This window comes from Petromyzon marinus, chromosome 62, assembly GCF_048934315.1.
Source record: "Petromyzon marinus isolate PM22_M1 ecotype Great Lakes invasive population chromosome 62, UKy_Petmar_22M1.pri1.0, whole genome shotgun sequence".
In the NCBI taxonomy this organism is placed as follows: domain Eukaryota; kingdom Metazoa; phylum Chordata; class Hyperoartia; order Petromyzontiformes; family Petromyzontidae; genus Petromyzon; species Petromyzon marinus.
This window is the reverse complement of record NC_133728.1, coordinates 12,283,685-12,304,508: the sequence shown is the minus strand read 5'-3', so window position 1 is coordinate 12,304,508 and position 20,824 is coordinate 12,283,685. Positions and strand designations below refer to the sequence as shown.

Sequence of the window (20,824 nt, the reverse complement as noted above, 5' to 3'; positions counted from 1 at the left end):
GTTAGCACGCTGGGTTACGAACCCGGCAACCTGAGTTCGATACCCGGTCTTGGCCAACACCAGTGATAGCGATTATTTGAACCGGTCCTTGGCCTCCCCTAGGTCGACTCAGCCTCAAATGAGTACCTAATGTGATGTGTAAACATCGCCACTAGGGAGACAAAGGTGGCCGGGCGTGGTGTTGGCCACCCACCCCCTCGTATGCCGTGCTGGCCTTCATAGGTGCTCGCTAACAGCACTTGCCCCAACAGGCTGTGAAGGCTATACAGGGGATCTTTGTCTTTGTGTGCATATGTATTGTATGGGGAATAATTCTGTAGTGGTAAGCCGACTACAAACCCAGCAACCTAATTTCTGATTCCGACTCACGGCCAATTAGTGCCAAATATCTGAACCTGTCCTGGGTCCCTCCGAGGCTAACTCGGCATACTTGGTGCAGTGGGTGAACAACATCAGTGCTGGGGAGACAAATGTGGCTGGGCATCGATTTGGCTACACCACACCCTCTAATAGGTGTGCCATGCCGGCCGTCATAGGTGCTACTCGCAAACAACATTTGCCAAAATAAATTCTGTTTTAATGGTTATCGGCAAATTGTTGTCTTTGTCACACCCCACGTTGAGCTGTACTGGCGTGTTTGTGTGTGAGCAGGAGTACCCGTGGATCATCAGCTGCTCTGACGACCAGACGATCCGCATCTGGAACTGGCAGAGCCGCACCTGTGTGTGGTGGGTGCTGTTGCCCGTGATGTGCTAACTCCTCTAATACCCTTACACGAACCCCAATGCTCATACTATCACTAATCTTATCCTTATAACTAATCCTAACATTGATCCTAAACCTATTATATTTTTTGGGTCTTTTGGTAAAGTCACGTAGATAGGTTCAAAGAAAATTACCAAAAAATAACAAAATACTACGACGTTTCGATCACAACACAAGCGATCGTCATCAGGAAGAAAAAAATAGGGGGAAAGCACCTGATGACGACCACTTGTGTTGTGATCGAAACGTCGTGGTTTTTTGTTATTTCTTTGAACCTATCAATGTGACTTTACCGAAAGACCCAAAGAATATGAATTCCTGCAGTCACGAAAGCTTTAAAACCTGAACCTACTCTTAATCTTAACCCTTTCACTCATCCTAACGCTGAGTCTACCACTGTCACCTCCGATTAGCATGGTTGGCTATGTACGGTGTGAAAGAAGTTCAACATACATGCATCCTTACACACACTGATCCTAACACTAACACTGATCCTAACACTTATCCTACCCTATCACCTATCCTACCCCAATCACTAATCATAACACTGATCCTAACCCTTATCACTGATACTAATGTAGCGTCATAGGGAAGCAGTGCCAGGTAAGGGGGGGTACTGTATGTGTGGAGCCCCTCCTCGTGTTCGGGGGCAGGGGCGCGGTGAAGGGGGGAGCGGGGCCACGCCGGAAGAGGTTCTGGGTTTTTGGTGACGGAGCGAGCGGGAGTGAGCTGGGAGCCGGGGTGCGGGATTCGGGGCTCCAGGAGATGGTCGTAGTTTCCGACCAAAGGTATAGATATAGTTAGCCGGGACTCACCCCCCCCCTTAGGTCATTTCGATAGGGTGTGTTATTGTGCTAATAAACGTGTTGCCTCCAGAGAAGGTGTGCGCTTCCATCAAAACACTAGACTAACACGTATCCTTATCCTAACAGCACTTGCCCCAACAGTCCGTTAAAGGCTACATGGGGGTTCTGTGTCTGTGTTGCAGTGTACTGACGGGACACATCCACTACATCTTGTGTGTGTTGTGCATATTGTGTGTGTGTGGGATTCAACATGCTATTTGTTGGCTATATGTGTATGTATGTTTTGGCTAATTGTGCTGTGTGTTGCATACATATGTATATCTGTGTGTGTGCACGTGTGTGGTGCAGCGTGCTGACGGGGCACAACCACTACGTGATGTGTGCCCAGTTCCACCCTATGGAGGACCTGGTGGTGTCGGCGAGCCTGGATCAGACCGTACGCGTCTGGGACATTTCCGGTGCAACGTCTCACTCACCACGTCGTCCTCACCAGCACCATATCTTCTCACAACCTCACAAAATGAACACCTCACCTTCTCGCTACTCCATCTCACCATATATGTTTGTATGTACCCGTGTGCATCCTTCTGTCTGTGTACCTATGTGTGTGTATGGAAAGCGGTAGTGGAGCGGTTAGCACGCTGCGCTACGTACCTGGCGATCCGAGTTCGATTCCCACTCATTACCATCACCAGTGACTTATCTGAATCGGTCCTGGGCCTCCCCTAGCTCGACTCGGCCTCAAATGAGTACCTGGTGCAGTGTGTAGTTAAACATCGCCGCTGGGGAGACAAAGGTGGTTGGGCATGGTGCTGGCCACCTACCCCCTCATGTGCCGTCCCTGCCTACAGAAGCTGCCTCAACAGTCTGTTGAGTCTATACAGGGATCTTTGCCTTTGTCTCGTGTATGTACCCCTGTTTACCCATGTACAGTGAAACCTTGGATTGCGAGCATAATTCGTTCCGGAAACGTGCTCGTAATCCAAAGCACTCGTATATCAAAGCGAATTTCCCCATAAGAAATAATGGAAACTCAGATGATTCGTTCCACAACCCAAAAATACTGTATTCATATAAAAATGATTAATACAAAAAATATTTTTATATTTTTATTATTTAAATTTAATATAAAGTAATCAAATTTATTAATTAGATTTAATCGTGGCTGGTGTGAGGAGAGAGAGGAGAGGAGGAGGAGGGTTATTGTGTAGAACGACTTTCACTTGCGGTACAGTTACTAAAGAACAGTCACTACACTTGGACACAAAATAAAAAAATGCTTTACACACACACACGTGGTACAACACTATACTGTAGTAAACAGTATACGCCGCACGGATGTTGACAATGCGAGTGAGGCACGCCGACTGATACCGAGCATGAGAGACGATTACCCACAATCCCGCAACGAGAGAGAGAGAAGAACCATTGGCTCAGTTGTGATCACGTGATGCTCGGCAGACAAAGCGTATACTGTACATACTGCTCGTATTGCAAGACATCGCTCGTTTATCAAATTATGATTTATTTAAATTTTTTACTCATCTTGTAAAACACTCGCAGACCAAGTTACTCGCAATCCAAGGTTTCACTGTATTTGTATGCACCCCATGTGTACCCCTGTGTTAGTATGTATCCATGTGTAGCTGGTATTTGTATCTACTTCTGTGTATCTGAGTATATGTATCCGTATATACTCCCGTGTGCTAGTATGTACCTGTGTGTACCCGTCTGAACCCGTGTTTGTAAATACCCGTGTGACCCGGTGTTTGTTTTTACCCGTGGGAACCCGTGTTTGTGTATACCTGTGTGAACCCGTGTTTGTCCCCTTGTGAATCCGTGTTTGTATGTACACATGTGAACCGACGTTTGTACGTACCCGTGTGAACCCGTGTTTGTATGTACCCGTGGGAACCCGTGTTTGTATGTACTCGTGTGCACCCATGTGAACCCGCGTGTGCATCGGCTCGTGCCGCTGCTCTGCTGCTCTCTCCCCTGGGGCTCGCCCAGGCCTCCGCAAGAAGAACCTGAATCCCGGATCGTCGGGCGACGCGGAGCTCCGCTCCATCTCCGGTGTCGACCTCTTCGGCGCCGCTGACGCCGTGGTGAAACACGTCCTGGAGGTGCCGCTCCCCTTCCCCTCGCCTGTTATACAGGAGGTCGTGGGTTTGATTCCGACCTTGACGCCTGTATATTTTGAGTTTGCATTTTCTCTCCGTGGTCGCGTGGATTCTTCTCCAGGTCCTCTGGTTTTTCTCTCCACGTTTATAAACATACGTTTAGAGTATTAGGCTGCTCTAAATTTCCACGTGATAAGTCACTTGGTTGAGTGATCATTTGTGGCCAGGTCGCCTCTGAAAATGAACTATATAGCTCAGTGGGCCTTACCTGGTAAAATAAAAAAAGAGTTACATAGTTTACTTTGATGTAGAGCAATGGCTATAATTTTACATTGAAGGGGTTGATGAGCCAGATGACTGCATCAGGAGTAGCGGAGTTGGTGATCACCGCTGTGTTGACGCCTCTTTCATATTTTTGAATTGGGGAAATTGAGTCTTAAGTTTTCTTCTCATTATTTTCTCCTTTGGTGTGACAGTCCTCGGCACACTGCCCCACAGAGTTTTTTAAGCTCCCATTTCTGCTTCGTCGTCGAGTGTCTGCTGCCACTGCCGCAAGCCACGCTTTGTGCCAATGCGGTTCATGGGTCAGGGTCCCGTGAGCTTCGGTGGGGGGGACGGTTGAAGCCCATGGGATCTTCTGCGTGGGGCCTTACATGAGGCGCACGTGTCGAGTGGCATTGGCCACCCTAATGTGCACGGTGTGTGTGTTGTTGGATGTTAAGTTTTTGGTGGGATCGTAACGTGTATTTCGCGTGTTCGTCGGCAGGGCCACGACCGCGGAGTGAACTGGGCGGCGTTCCACCCCACCATGCCCCTCATCGTGTCCGGGGCTGACGATCGCCAAGTCAAGCTGTGGAGGATGAACGGTGTGTGGAAGCTCGGCGGTTCACTCATTCATTCACACGTCATTCATTCACTTGTTAATTTGCTCTTTTGTTTATTAATTTAGTCATTCATTTTGTCGGTCATTCAGTTAATTAATTTGCTCGCTCATTTGCCAATTCATTCATCAATTTGCTCATTCATTCTCTCATTCATTAATTAGTTCATTCGTTTGGTCATTCATTATTTGGGGCTGGAGAAGAGATGGGCTGATGCCGTTACGGGGGGATCTGGGGTTGAATGGACCTGCCAATGGCCAGTACCAGCGGTATCAAGATCGGCCTATGTGGATTAGGCTCGTGAAGGATGCTACTGAGCAGTTGAAGGCAGTCGTCCTCCAGCAATAGCATAGCGGCAGAGGAACGATGCTCGCAACAAGGCAGCGAGTTGGCATCGTGGGGAGCACAAGTGGTGAATCCTTTAGTCACTGCAGTCAATCAACCCATTGCGCCTGGATCTGTCCCATGAGCTCCTGCCAGAAGTTTGCCTTCAACACTTCACATGACAGCCAAATGGTGCACCTAGACTGGCACAAGCACCGTGATGACATCACCGCCACTTAGTGTGTGTGTGCATTAAATATGTCTTGGTGTGTATTGTACGTGTGTGTGCATGTGCGGGTATATGCCGTTGTGTGTATTGGACGTGTGTGTGTGCGTATTTATGTATTTGTCTGTATGTGCTTGGGCGCGTATGCTTGCGCGTGTACAGACTCAAAGGCATGGGAAGTAGACACCTGCCGTGGACACTACAATAACGTTTCCTGCTGCCTCTTCCACCCGCGTCACGAACTCATCCTCAGCAACTCCGAGGACAAGAGTATCCGCGTGTGGGACATGTCCAAGCGGTGAGGACATGCACACACGCACATGTACACAGACAAATATCCCCCTGTGTAAGCCTCTCAACAGGGCGTTTGGGCCAAGTGCTTTTAGCGAGCAAAACCCAAGACGGCTGATACAGCTTACACCTATGAGGGGTGTGGTGTGGCCATCATCGCCAAACCTACCCAGCAATCCTTTGTCTCCCCATTGCTGCTGATGTTTTACACACACCGCACCAGGTACTCATTTAAGGCTTAGTCTACCTAGGGGAGCCCCAGCTCCGATTCTGATATTCGCTGCCACGGATGTTGGCCGTGAACAGGAATCGAACTCGAGTTGCCTATTTCTTAACACAGTGCAGCGCTAACCGCTGGTGGTGTGACCGTCAGAGCAAGTGAGTGGCCTTGACAAAGCAATGATGTTTCTCAACACAGTCCCATAGAAAGTACAGTGCACTTAGTCAATAAGTATCATCACCATTATCACCATCGTGACCATCATCATCGATGTTCCAAGGCAGTGGTGGCTATGCGCGTGGCCTGTAATCCAACAGTGCTGTGGAGGCAGCGAGGGTTGGCGGATCGCGCACAAAAGTAGTAAGACTCCCCATGGGCGTCGAGGTGCCATGCTCTAGCTCGCCAGGAGAAGGGTGAAGGGTGGTACACCAAATGGACTAATTGCTATCTAGTTTCCATCAGTATGGCAAGAGTGTTGCCTCCTCGCGTGCGTGGGTTCTCTACAGGTGCTCCTGGTTTCCACCCACATGTATAGACACTCATCAGTTGGCTGAAAACATCTTGAATAAAAACTCAATGCAGCACCATCTTGAAAAAGTCTGACATTGTTAAATCCCCACACCTAAGAATTACTGTGTCCCCACTCCTCGCCCCATCTAGAGCTCACAGCACACTCACATCTGCTTCAACATCAATCACAACAGAACATCAACTGGCCGATACGAACACATACACCTTCAAACTTAGTTTCCCCATCTTGCCCTTAACAGTCTGTTGGGGTAAATGCTGTAAGCGAACGGCACTTATTAAGGCCGGCACGGGGGTAGGTGGCCACCACCATGCCCGGCCGCCTTTGACTCCCAAGTGCCAATGCTTGTGTCATGAGCGACTCCCGACACACGTCTAGTAGAAGGCTTCTTATTTATTAAGAGCACACAGGGCGATACACTTGGTAACGCGGCTACACCCAGGCTGCTCTAAACACGCAGCCCCTCTGATTGATGAGCGTAGCGGCGAAGACGGAGCGGGTCTTGCAGAAGAACAGCCACGTGGTTAAGACAAAGATTACAGCGAGCAGCGACGCAACCAGGACCCAGACCCCACACTAACAGCCCCGAAGCTCTGGTTCGGTGTTCCTTATATTCGCCTGGCGTGGCCAAGCTCCACCTCTGGCCACGCCCCCTTTATAGAACCTACTAGAGCCTTCTGGATGGTTCCCAGAGCTTCTTGACTGACACCGCCCTTAACCTTTACCCCAGATACGCCCCTTCACAATAAGGCTTTATGTAATGCAGCTGTAACTGTAATGACCCTTACAGACCAGTAGGTGTCACCCTGTCATTACACTTGTATACAACTCTCAAGGTACTTATTTAAGTACGCTCCCATTATTATCGGTCATGAGTGGGAATAAAACTGGTTGCCAGGTTCGTAGCGCAGTGCCCTAATCACTGCACCGCCATTCCCCACTACTGAGTGGGTGTGCAGGTACACACACCCCCACCTGGACAGATGAACAACGCACGGGTCATGTTCATGTCTTCTCGTTTGTGGTATTTATTATATTAGTAGCATTGGTATTTTGCATTCATGTGTAATTTGTCTCTACAGTATTCCTCGTTATATTCACGAACTTGCTATCTATGACTTTGGCTATCTGCGAATCGCATCTGGAACTCTAAATGATTGCATCGAGAGAGAGAGAAAGTGATGAGAGAAAGTGATGAGAGAGAAAGTGATGAGAGAGAATGTAATGAGAGAGAATGTAATGAGAGAGAATGTAATGAGAGAAAGTGATGCGAGAAAGTGATGAGATAATTTGCACGTATTTAATAGCTTATTTACCTATTTATTTTAAGGTGATTCATTAAAAAGATGGGTTTTCGTAGGCCAATATCTTTTTCTGCAAAATTTGCTCTCATCGAGCATCTCTGGAATGTATCCCTCATGAATAACAAGGGAATAATGTGTGTTTTTATTGGCTGTGGTTGTTTGTTTGTATCCCCTCTGCTCTGATTTTCCCCTTGCAGCACGGGAGTGCAGACGTTCCGCAGAGACCACGACCGCTTCTGGGTCCTCGCCGCCCATCCCTCCCTCAACCTCTTCGCTGCAGGTACGATCCAGTGTGTGTCTTGTGGGGAGCCGTAGTGTTGCGGTTCGCGCACTGGACTACAAATCTGGTGACCTGAGTTCGATTCCCGCTCAAGGCCAACACCAGTGACAATTATCTGAACCGGACCTGGGCATCCCCTAGGTCGACTCGGCCTCAAATGAGTACCTGCTGCTGTGTGTAAACATCACCTCTGGGGAGACAAAGGCAGTCAGGCATGGTGCTAGCCACCCACGCCTTGGTGTGCCGTGCCAGCCTTTATAGGTGCTCGTGATCAGCACTGACCCCAAATGTTGTATGTTAAGGATATATCAGGGATCTGTTGTCTTGTAAATAAGAGTGTGGATGCAATTCGGTGAGTGTGTGGGTGGCACAGGATAGAGAAGAGGTCGCCTGATGTGTTAGAGGGAGGATGGGTAGCTTAGTGGATTTGCTGATAACTGGTACCAGCGGTGTCAAGATCAGCCTCTGTTGTCGAATCTCATAAAGGACGCCATTGTGCATTTAGAGTCAGTCGCCCTCCAACATCAACGGAGGGCAGAGGAGCGACACAACAATGAGCAGAGCACTGGGTAGCTAAAATACAGTAAGTTGGCACAGTAGGGGGCAGAAGTGGTGCATCTGCTAGTCATTTCAGTGACTCAATCCATTGCAGCTGGGTCTGTACCTTGACCTCTTGTCGGCAGGCATTAAACACTTCACGTGACCTTAAAGTGCACCTGGCCTGGCACAAGCGCTGTGGTGATATCACCTCCACTTAGCGGTGAATGGCAGTTGTGTGTATTATTATGTGTGTGGCTTGTTGCAGGCCACGACAGCGGCATGATCGTGTTCAAGCTGGAGCGCGAGCGGCCTGCTTACGCGGTGCACGGGGGGCTGCTCTACTACGTCAAGGAGCGCTTCCTGCGCCAGCTCGACTTCAGCTCCTCCAAGGACGTCGCTGTCATGCAGTTGCGCGGGTACGCGAGGTGCACACGACACAGCGTGAACCACACACTACACACGATAGATACAACATGATACAGACAACATGATACAGAGAGCAAGATACAGACAATATAATGCACACAACAGAGACAACACGAAGCATACAACTCGAACTGCACGGTATATACATCTCCTCCCAGAACATTGCCGTTATACAGCTTGCGTGGTTGTGCCGTCAGTAGACACGGCAACTGCACAATATGTACACAATACACACTGCAATACATAATGACGCAAACCACACTGCATACTTCCAGCACAAACAACAACAGACGACATGAACCGCACGACATTAAACCACACTGCACAGCTGCTGTAGTGATGGCCGCGGTGTGGTTCTGTGTTCCTCCCTCCCACCATTCCCACAGTGGCTCCAAGAACCCGGTGTTCAGCATGTCATACAACCCAGCAGAGAATGCCGTGCTCCTGTGCACCGTGAGTCCCCTTGCAGCCGCACGTGATGGTCACATCACCATTAGCTCGATCCCGCGGATGGGTAATGGCTGCCCCCACCTCGCCATCGCTTTTTTCCTTCTGTCGGATCTAACAGTGGGCTAACCCGTCATCCAAACTCCTCTGCTATCGCAGTGCCATCCGCCCCAAGACAAAGATCCCCCATATAGCCTTAACAGACTGTTGGAGCAAATGCTATTAGCGAGTAGCACCTATGAAGGCCTGCACAGCATACAAAAGGGGGTGGGTGCCCAGCACCACGCTCAGCCACCTTTGACTCAACCAGTGGCGATGATTTTACACACCGTACCAGGTACTCATTTGAGACTAAGTCGACCTGGAGGCCAAGGACCGGTTCAGGTAATCGTCACTGGTGTTGGCCGTGAGTGAGAATCAAACTCGCCTCGTTGGGTTCGTAGCGCAGCATGTTAACTGCTAAATGACCGCTATAGTACCGTTCCCTTTCGTTTTTGCCATCCGCCTCACCACCATCACCTTCGTTTTGGGGTCAAGGGACTTCCCGATTGTTGCGCCAGTTGGCGCAGCATTCTTACCATGATCGCTGTCCCAGTCTCGTTACCACTTGGGCGGCAAGGTTTTGCGCTGCAGTGGTACTCACGCTGTGGTACTAACGCTTGTGTCTTGCAGCAAGAAGGGGCCTGGATAAGATTCCTGTTTCTGTGTTGAGTCTATTTTTCGATTTAAAGCTTTCGTGACTGCAAGGATTCATCTTGTTTGGTTCTTTCGGTAAAGTCACGTAGAATGAGAATAAAATAATAAATTGATAAAATAAAATAACACAATAATATTCTCACGACGTTTCGGCCACAACACAAGCGGCCTTCATCAGGTGAAGTGGACGAGACTGTCTGGAGGACAGCGCTGGAGTGAGAAAGCCACGCTGAGATCACGACCTTTAAGCTGTGTGAGAAGAAACAAAGCGCCTTGACAAAGGAATTAGCATATAATTTAGCATTGAAATGGCTGAGTGATTAGCTTGTGACTGGTCACAGAAAAGGCTATGTTAAAGTTAAAGCATACACATCCGCAAAGGCACCCCTTGACAAAGGAATTAGCATAGAATTTAGCATTGAAATAGCTAAGTTAAAGTATACACATCTGCAGAGGCACCCCTTGACAAAGGAATTAGCATATAATTTGGCATTGAAATAGCTGAGTGATTAGCTTGTAACTGGTCACAGAAATAGCTATGTTAAAGTCAGAGCATATACATTCACCGAGGCACCTAGTACAAATCAAACAGGAGAATTTAGCATTGAAATAACTAGGCGAATTTAGCATTGAAATAACTGAGTGATTAGTTTGTGACTGGTCACAGAAATGGCTATGTTGAAGTCAAGGCCTACACATCTGAGCTATTCACATTAACTGGGTATACAATACAATATATAATGAATACTACATAGTGAACCAATAAAAAATAAAAATACAATATTAATTACCTCAATGTTATGAATAAACTCTATATTCTCCAATCAGCTAAGCTACCAACAATAAGTCGTTATATATCACAATGCTATATGTCGAAAAATGGGTGGATTCTTACCCTCAACTTTAGCAACATGGATAGCTACGGGTCCCGTTCAGTCGGACGAGTTCATCCATGGTCGGAACAGAGGAGGTGGAGAGAGACAGCTGCGAGGCGCTGTTATACTCCATGTTGTAAACCATACCATTAACCGTGGTGTGAGAGGTATTAAGAGTCAATGCTGGCGAAAGAGCTGCGGTCTGAAGGTCATTGTAAAATACAATTAATTAAGAACGGAAATGGTTTAAAACATCTTTCCAATGGTTACTAAGCCAGAATCCATCTTCTCGGTTGAAATTGTCTCTGTGCTTGTATATGTGAATGGCCTCATGAACAAATCTCTCATGGTAGCCGGTTGGTTTGCAAAAAACCTCCGTCTTGGAGAAGTCAATGTCATGTGAGCCCACTGAATTATAACAGTGATCTGCCACGGCAGAGGAGTTCGTTCTACCGTGTTTCAAGTCTGCTTTATGTTCGCGGATGCGGTCCGAGATATGTCGTTTAGTTTCTCCAATGTAGCTACTACCACAGAGGCACTTTAGTTTGTAAACGCCCGGGTATTGTATGTCTGGAACAGCATCTTTTACAGATGGAACTAGATCACGGATTTTATGTACTGTGTTGAATCGGACCTGGATCTTGTGTTTATTCAGGATTTTGGAGATCTTTTTAGTGACCCCTGCAATGTAGGGTAAGGTGATGGTTTTGAGTGGCTCCACAAGAGGATCCTTCTTCATGACTGGAGTGATGGCTTTGCGGATTGTGTAGTCGGAGTAACCATTAGCCCTGAGAGCCTGGTGTACGTGCTTGAGTTCACTGGTAATGTGTTCCTGGTCGGAAATGCATTGGGCTCTATGGTATAGAGTCTTGATGAGAGAGTTCTTCTGGGATGGATGGTGGTGGGAATCCGGTTTCAAGTAAGCATCTGTATGGGTAGCTTTCCTGTAGACAGAGTGACTCATTGAACCATCATGTGTCCTTTTAATTAAGACATCCAAAAAGGGTAGTTTGCCATCTTTTTCGACCTCCATGGTAAATCTGATGGCTGGGTGTATGAAATTGATGTGGTCGCGGAATTGGTCTAGAGCAGGCTGGCCATGTGGCCAGATGACAAAGATGTCATCTTCCATAAGGTCGGGCGTAGAGTGGCAGTCTGGATGGCGTCAGTTATTTTTCCATGAATACATTGGCTACAACCGGAGATAGGGGGGAGCCCATTGGGGTGCGCTCAGTTTGTTTGTAGAAAGTTCCATTCCAGGTGAAGTATATGTTGGTTAAGCAATGTCTCACCAGGGGGGGTACATCAGTGTGCAGTCATTGATGAACCAGGTCTTCAATGATAGCGATGGTGTCAGGTACCGGGACTTTGGTGAACAAGGACACCACATCAAAACTGACAAGCAGGTCGTCTGGGGACAGGGAAATGCCTTTGATTGTCGATACCAGGTGAGTAGAATTTAGTACCGCAGAGGTGGTTTTTCCAGTGAAAGGTCGCAGTATATCAGCAAGAAAATGTCCCAGTTTATAGGTGGGGGAGTTGATAGTAGAGACGATGGGACGAAGGGGTGTATCTTCTTTGTGTATCTTTGGAAGGCCATATAATCTTGGTGGTCTAGCAGCAGAGGGTTTCAACAAGAACTGATTGGGCTCATGAATTAATGCTGTTGAATCAGATGCTTACTTGAGACCGGATTCCCACCACCATCCATCCCAGAAGAACTCCCTCATCAAGACTCTATAACATAGAGCCCAATGCATTTCCGACCAGGAACACATTACCAGTGAACTCAAGCACGTACACCAGGCTCTCAGGGCTAATGGTTACTCCGACTACACAATCCGCAAAGCCATCACTCCAGTCATGAAGAAGGATCCTCTTGTGGAGCCACTCAAAACCATCACCTTACCCTACATTGCAGGGGTCACTAAAAAGATCTCCAAAATCCTGAATAAACACAAGATCCAGGTCCGATTCAACACAGTACATAAAATCCGTGATCTAGTTCCATCTGTAAAAGATGCTGTTCCAGACATACAGTACCCGGGCGTTTACAAACAAAAGTGCCTCTGTGGTAGTAGCTACATTGGAGAAACCAAACGACATATCTCGGACCGCATCCGCGAACATAAAGCAGACTTGAAACACGGTAGAACGAACTCCTCTGCCATGGGAGATCACTGTTATAATTCAGTGGGCTCACATGACATTGACTTCTCCAAGACGGAGGTTCTTTGCAAACCAACCGGCTACCATGAGAGATTCGTTCATGAGGCCATTCACATATACAAGCACAGAGACAATTTCAACCGAGAAGATGGATTCTGGCTTAGTAACCATTGGAAAGATGTTCTTAACCATTTCCTTTCTTAATTAATTGTATTTTACGATGACCTTCAGACCGCAGCTCTTTCGCTGGCATTGACTCTTAATACCTCTCACCACGGTTAATGGTATGGTTTACAACATGGAGTATAACAGCGCCTCGCAGCTGTCTCTCTCCACCTCCTCTGTTCCGACCATGGATGAACTCGTCCGTCTGAACGGGACCCGCAGCTATCCGTGTTGCTAAAGTTGAGGGTAAGAATCCACCCATTTTTCGACATATAGCATTGTGATATATAACGACTTATTGTTGGTAGCTTAGCTGATTGGAGAATATAGAGTTTATTCATAACATTGAGGTAATTTATATATTTTTAAAATTATTTTTTATTGGTTCACTATATAGTATTCATTATATATTGTATTGTATACCCAGTTACTGTGAATAGCTCAGATGTGTAGGCCTTGACTTCAACATAGCCATTTCTGTGACCAGTCACAAACTAATCACTCAGTTATTTCAATGCTAAATTCGCCTAGTTATTTCAATGCTAATTTCTCCTGTTTGATTTGTACTAGGTGCCTTGGTGAATGTATATGCTCTGACTTTAACATAGCTATTTCTGTGACCAGTTACAAGCTAATCACTCAGCTATTTCAATGCTAAATTCTATGCGAATTCCTTTTGTCAAGGGGTGCCTCTGCGGATGTGTATACTTTAACTTAGCTATTTCAATGCTAAATTCTATGCTAATTCCTTTGTCAAGGGGTGCCTTTGCGGATGTGTATGCTTTAACTTTAACATAGCCTTTTCTGTGACCAGTCACAAGCTAATCACTCAGCCATTTCAGTGCTAAATTATATGCTAATTCCTTTGTCAAGGCGCTTTGTTTCTTCTCACACAGCTTAAAGGTCGTGATCTCAGCGTGGCTTTCTCACTCCAGCGCTGTCCTCCAGACAGTCTCGTCCCCTTCACCTGATGAAGGCCGCTTGTGTTGTGGCCGAAACGTCGTGTGAGAATATTATTGTGTTATTTTATTTTATCAATTTATTATTTGATTGTCATTCTACGTGACTTTACCGAAAGAACCAAAGAAGAGTCTATTTTTGCGTGGAGTCTGTAGATTATCCTGTTCTGCATTTGGTTTCCTCTGGATTCTCTAGTTGCCTCCCATAGTTAAGAAAAAAACACTGACAATATATTGGCCAAAACATCCCAAAGGCTGAAAGAACTTCACCTGCAAATGACTCAATTGGGACTACAGACAGCAACAACATCTCCCCCCTTCTGCAAAAAGGAGGCAGGATCCTCCTGAAAAAGTCTTGAGACTCAGAGAGGCTTTCCTGGATAAAACAAGCAGAAATATAATAATAATACTCACCCCCACCATCTGGCTTTGGAGTTTCCCCTTGTTACACGGTGGACCTGGTGTGGCGTGTAAACATCAGCACAGGGGAGACAAAGGGGGCTGGCCATGGTACTGGCCACACCACCCCTTTGTGTGCTGTGCCGGACTTCATAGGTGCTGTTCGCTAACAGCGCTTGCCGCAACAATGTTAAAGGCTGTGACGGGGGATCTTTGTCATTGTTTTTAACAGCGTGCGTCTAACCTGGAGAACAGCACGTATGACCTATACAGCATCCCTAAGGACAGCGACTCCCAGAACCCCGACGGTGAGCATGGCTCGGACACATACAGACATGGCAAGCACATGTGGACACGTACAGACACACAGACACAGCACACGACACAGCACGCAACATACACGTATAGACACACAGACACGTAATGCGACACACACATAGATACACAGACACGGCAAGTGACACACTTATAGACACCCAGATACGGCACACTACTCGCGTTTAGACACGTACAGACATGGCATGCACATGTGGACACATACAGATACGCAGACACGGCACACACATGTACGGGCATACCTCAGTATGCATTTAGGTTGCTTTCTGGAAAACCTGAACTTAATGTGAAAAATCATATATCGAAACATTTCCCCAAAAGGTCCCATGCGTCCCTGGAAAAAGGCAATGTTTAGCGATATGTAAATCGAAAGGTTTTGTTTTACCATTGAATTAACTTTATAAATTTAGGATACGTTCCTAGGGGGGGCAATTTTTTGGTAAAGATTTGCAGAAAAAAATAACAAAAGGATACCAAAAATATATTACAGTCCAGTAGTCCCTTGGTTAACGTTAATTCGTTCCACGAAAACTACTGTAAACCGAAATAACTTATTCAAATTCACATATAGGTTAAAAACTGAAACCTTTTGACAAGGATTCATGTCTGCATAAAAAAGGGGAAAAACCCTATTATTACATTTTGGTATTGGCAAAGGAGGTCTAATGATGTAGATGCTCACCCCGAGCCCTCATTACTTTGATAGTGCATTGTCTTTGAGCTGTACGCCTTTTGGCATCATCTGGCCGAGAACCAATTGGGTCGAGGCTCCAAAGAAAGCCGTCCCTTGGTGTGGACCAATCCGTTTCGAGGACAATGCATATATTATCATAGTATGGTTTTTTTGCATTATACCTGCAGGTATTGTGGTTAATGTAGACATGAATCCTTGTAAAAAGGTTTCAGTTTTGTTGCCAGAAAAAAGGGGAAAAACCCTATTATTACATTTTGGTTTTGGCAAAGGAGGTCTAATGATGTAGATGCTCACCCCGAGCCCTCATTACTTTGATAGTGCATTGTCTTTGAGCTGTATGCCTTTTGGCGTCATCTGGTCGAGCACCAATTGGGTCGAGGCTCAAAAGAAAGCCGTCCCTTGGTGTGGACCAATCCGTTTCAAGGACAATGCATATATTATCATAGTATGTTTTTTGTTTGCATTTTGACTGCAGGTATTGTGGTTAATGCAGACATGAATCCTTGTAAAAAGGTTTCAGTTTTGTTGCCAGAAAAAAGGGGAAAAATCCTATTATTACATTTTGGTTTTGGCAAAGGAGGTCTAATGATGTAGATGCTCACCCCGAGCCCTCATTACTTTGATAGTGCATTGTCTTTGAGCTGTATGCCTTTTGGCGTCATCTGGTCGAGCACCAATTGGGTCGAGGCTCAAAAGAAAGCCGTCCCTTGGTGTGGACCAATCCGTTTCAAGGACAATGCATATATTATCATAGTATGTTTTTTGTTTGCATTTTGACTGCAGGTATTGTGGTTAATGCAGACATGAATCCTTGTAAAAAGGTTTCAGTTTTGTTGCCAGAAAAAAGGGGAAAAACCCTATTATTACATTTTGGTTTTGGCAAAGGAGGTCTAATGATGTAGATGCTCACCCCGAGCCCTCATTACTTTGATAGTGCATTGTCTTTGAGCTGTATGCCTTTTGGCGTCATCTGGTCGAGCACCAATTGGGTCGAGGCTCAAAAGAAAGCCGTCCCTTGGTGTGGAGCAATCCGTTTCAAGGACAATGCATATATTATCATACTATGTTTTTTGTTTGCATTTTGACTGCAGGTATTGTGGTTAATGCAGACATGAATCCTTGTAAAAAGGTTTCAGTTTTGTTGCCAGAAAAAAGGGGAAAAAACATATTATTACATTTTTGTATTGGCAAAGGAGGTCTAATGATAATCGTCATGAATCGAATGAATGTACTTCAAGGTAAACCTCGATCTGTGTCTGTGAGGAAGACTATCTGTGTAACCATGTATATCTCTGTATATGTATGGGTATCTCTGTGTAACTGTATCTGTATGTGTGTATCCCTGTAACTGTACAGGCATGTCTCGCTTAGCGAGTGTACTTTTTACGCGAATTCGCTATGACGAACAATTAAATTTCGCCCAATCTGTTTGTAAAACGAGCAAAATGTTCGTGACACGAGTGGAGACCGATCAATCGAATGCGCCCCGTGGCGGCAGGGTGCGCACCACTGCCCGCAGTCGTTTACCAGCTGTGCTGTGCTACGTGAGCGTGTGGCAAGTTTGGGGGGGCCTTCGTGGTGGCACTTATTGGTGGGTGTGGGGTGCGGCGGCACAAACAGTTAGCGCACGGTGCTTTGAACCCGGCGATCCCGAGTTCGATTCCCGCTCACGACCAATACCAGTGACAATGATCTGGAACCGATCCTGGGCCTCCCCTAGGTTGACTCGGTCTCAAATGAGTACCTGGTTGTGTTTTGTAAACATCACTTCTGGGGAAACAAATGCAGTCGGGCGTGGTGCTGGCCACCCCATCCCCTAGTGTGCTGTTCCGGTCTTAATAGGTGCTACTTGCTAACAGCACTTGCCCAAGCTGTCTGTTAAGGCTATAATGGGAGGATCTTTGTATCTCTCTGTGCAACTGATTGTGTTGTATATGCTACTGCTGCTGTTGTCGCTGTAGCTCCGGAAGGGAAGCGGTCGTCGGGACTCACCGCCGTGTGGGTCGCCCGCAACCGCTTTGCGGTGCTGGACCGCATGCACTCGGTGAGAGAACAGCGACGCCTCGGTTTCACGCAAGCTGAATCTCTATATACGTGGACATCTCTGCAACCAGTAACACAACCAGTTTCTCACGTAGCCAAGTTATTATGGTTATTATACCTGCAGTATTAGACTAAAAACTAAACTATTTTCAAAGAAGATGAATCATTGCAGTCACGAAAGCTTTAAATCGAAAACTAAACTATTTTTATATTTACCCGGTAAGACCCCCCCTGAGCTATATAACACTTTTTCAGAAGCAACCTGGCCACGAATAATAGCCTACCTATACCCAACCACCCTCCTTGTTACCCCCGCCGTCTGCCTGCACGTATGTCGCAGATCCTCATTAAGAACCTCAAGAACGAGATCACTAAGAAGGTGCAGGTACCCAGCTGTGAGGACGTCTTCTACGCAGGCACGGGGAACCTGCTGCTGCGCGACGCCGACTCGATCACTCTGTATGATGTGCAGCAGAAGAGGTACGATGACGCGGACGCTCACGGTGGTGGGGGGGAGCGGTGGGGCGCTGTGGTAACAATAAAAGCGGAACTGCGACGGAATCACCGATGCTTGCTGATATTAGTCAATCAAATAAAGGGGGTGGGGGGGGGTGTCGCACGACTACTCGATTGTAGTGTTTCTTGCCAATGAATCGTTTGCCAGGTAATCGATTGCCAAGGAATGGCCACGAATGAATCGCAATTAATTGACGTTTTCAAAAGGCTGCCCGATAAAATTTGAGCTGGGTGCTGGATCGACTGAGCGGGAATCAATACGATTAACCTCTTTTCACAATCCACACATTGCACCAGGTGTAGACACCCCAGTTTGTGTGTTGTGTAGACACCCCCAGTTTGTGTGTCGTATGCAGACACCCCAGTTTGTGTGTTATGTGCAGACACCCCAGTTTGTGTGTTGTGTGTAGACACCCCCAGTTTGTGTGTCATGTTTAGACACCTCAGTTTGTGTGTAGTGTGTAGACACCCCCAGTGTGTGTGTCGTTTGTAAACACCTCAGTTTGTGTGTCGTGTTTAGACACCCCAGTTTGTGTGGTGTTGTGTGTAGACACCCCGGTTTGTGTGTTATGTGTAGACACCCTGGTTTGTGTGTTGTGTAGACACCTCAGTTTGTGTGTAGTGTGTAGACACCCCCAGTGTGTGTGTCGTTTGTAAACACCTCAGTTTGTGTGTCGTGTTTAGACACCCCAGTTTGTGGTGTTGTGTGTAGACACCCCGGTTTGTGTGTTATGTGTAGACACCCTGGTTTGTGTGTTGTGTAGACACCCCCAGTTTGTGTGTTGTGTGTAGACACCCCAGTTTGTGTGGTGTTGTGTGTAGACACCCCAGTTTGTGTTATGTGTAGACACCCTGGTTTGTGTGTTGTGTGTAGACACCCCCAGTTTGTGTGTTGTGTGTAGACACCCCAGTTTGTGTGGTGTTGTGTGTAGACACCCCAGTTTGTGTGGTGTTGTGTGTAGACACCCCAGTTTGTGTGGTGTTGTGTGTAGACACCCCAGTTTGTGTGTTGTGTGTAGACACCCCCAGTTTGTGTGTCGTTTGTAGATAATTCTGGCTGTCGCCTGATGAGGCTTGTAATCACCGGCGAAACATCGTACTCGAATTGTAAATGTTGTGGATTTACTCTCCCAATACACTGGATAGTGCTGAACTAGAAACCAATTGGCATGTTTTGTATATGTGATAAACCTTACTAATTGGCTATGTCGGGTGGTGGTGGGTTCAACGACACGTTTATATTGACACGGTCTAACCCAAAAAAAACCCCTATTGTAGACACCGTGAGACCGAGATGTGCAAGATGTGGTCAACTGCTTGTTTTTGTGTTTAGTTTGTTGTCCTCCGCACTTCCGATTAGCACATTTGGCTACGTACGGTGCAAAAGAAGTTCAACACATGTAACATACATACGTGTAGACGCTGAGACGCAGCCCAGCAGTAGTTCGTTTTGCCGCTCGTTGTAGTTCTAATCCGGCTGGCCGCCTTGGTCATTACTGCGGTGGTGCGTACTTGCTGGTCAAACCCTAGCACACCCAGTTCGCCTCTTGAAGATCCCGTGGGGGTGGAGGCCATTGGGTGCGGTCGGCGTCGCGAATACAAATTTGCCAAGTGAGAAATGTACCTGCCAATTACCTATTTGGTATCACACAGCAGCAGTAATGTCGCCCCCTACTGTGAAACTGCCACAGACCATGTGAAATGGCAGTGCCCTCCTTCAGCAATGATCATGCTGCTCCATGAGAAAAACAGCACCAAAACCACATATACTGGATTATTATTAGTAGTGTTATAATCGTGTAGATGCTGTGCGACTGCCATCTGTGTTGTAGAGTGCACCCTCTCTCCGCATGTGCCAATGAGCCACACGTGGGAGCGGTGGCGTGTTGGGCTAACATTGCACTATGCTACGAACCCGGCAAGCAGAGTTTGATTCGAGTTTGATTCCTGCTCACAACAGGCAATGTCGGTTCTGCACCTTCACCTACGTCAACTTGGTCTGAAATGAGTACCCGGTGCAATTTGTACACGTCGTCGTGGCGGTGTTGGCCAGCCTCCTCCGTGCGCCTCCATAGGTGTCGCTCAATAAACTGCAACTTGAATCACTACCTATGAGATCTTCATTCAAAACTGCTCTAGAGGAGTTGTACACCCCTAGCTGCCACTGCTGTTCAGTGGCCTAAAATAAAATGTTTCGCTCCGGATGACTGCTGCAAAGTATGATCTGTGTTTTGATTTAGTGTGCCGATCTTAAAGGTTTATTGAATATGTTTGATACTTCTACTGATGCTCCTGCTGTTGTGGAATGACTCATGCAGCCAGCTATGGCTACAGGGTTTTGATGGTACATGTTGTTTATGTCGTTTATTGTGAAATTTCGGTCACAGTTCCTATGAACACTGTTGTATTGCTTTTATGGCTTTGTTTTGGTGATGTCGAAAACTTTTTTGGTTTGGCCATGTTTGTTGTAGTACGGAGTAAGAATGATGGCTTTAATCAAAATTATCTTGTGGTTGTTGTTGTTTGACTTGCATCCCACTGGGATTTGCACACAGCGTTGGTGTACGGTGCTTTTTCTGGAAGATTTTTGCTGTTTTTTCCTGGATTTTCTGTTTGCACATAGTCACTTTAAGATGTTTTCTTTTTCATGTTTTTGTTTTTTGTTTGTTGCGGTTGCACCCGATTCAAGAGCCGAATGGCTCACAGGGCTATACCAAATAAATTAAACTGAAAACTGAAACTGAAACACTTGACCCTGACAGTCTTGTTAATGCCCGCGTGGGGTGGGGGTGGTGGTGGTTTGTCTGTGGCTT

General features: G+C 46.7%; 1 protein-coding gene across 1 annotated transcript in view; it reads left to right on the top strand.

Moving 5' to 3' along the window:
* Positions 1-20,824, top strand: part of COPA (coat protein complex I subunit alpha) — a 74,015-nt gene that overhangs the window by 8,016 nt on the left and 45,175 nt on the right. Inside the window, exons 5-15 of the mRNA XM_032977304.2 lie at positions 652-728; positions 1,920-2,029; positions 3,582-3,694; positions 4,458-4,557; positions 5,285-5,420; positions 7,664-7,746; positions 8,552-8,702; positions 9,099-9,165; positions 14,655-14,730; positions 17,414-17,496; positions 17,836-17,975. Of these exons, the coding sequence (XP_032833195.1) occupies positions 652-728; positions 1,920-2,029; positions 3,582-3,694; positions 4,458-4,557; positions 5,285-5,420; positions 7,664-7,746; positions 8,552-8,702; positions 9,099-9,165; positions 14,655-14,730; positions 17,414-17,496; positions 17,836-17,975 (1,136 nt within the window). The remainder of the gene's footprint in view (positions 1-651; positions 729-1,919; positions 2,030-3,581; positions 3,695-4,457; positions 4,558-5,284; positions 5,421-7,663; positions 7,747-8,551; positions 8,703-9,098; positions 9,166-14,654; positions 14,731-17,413; positions 17,497-17,835; positions 17,976-20,824) is intronic.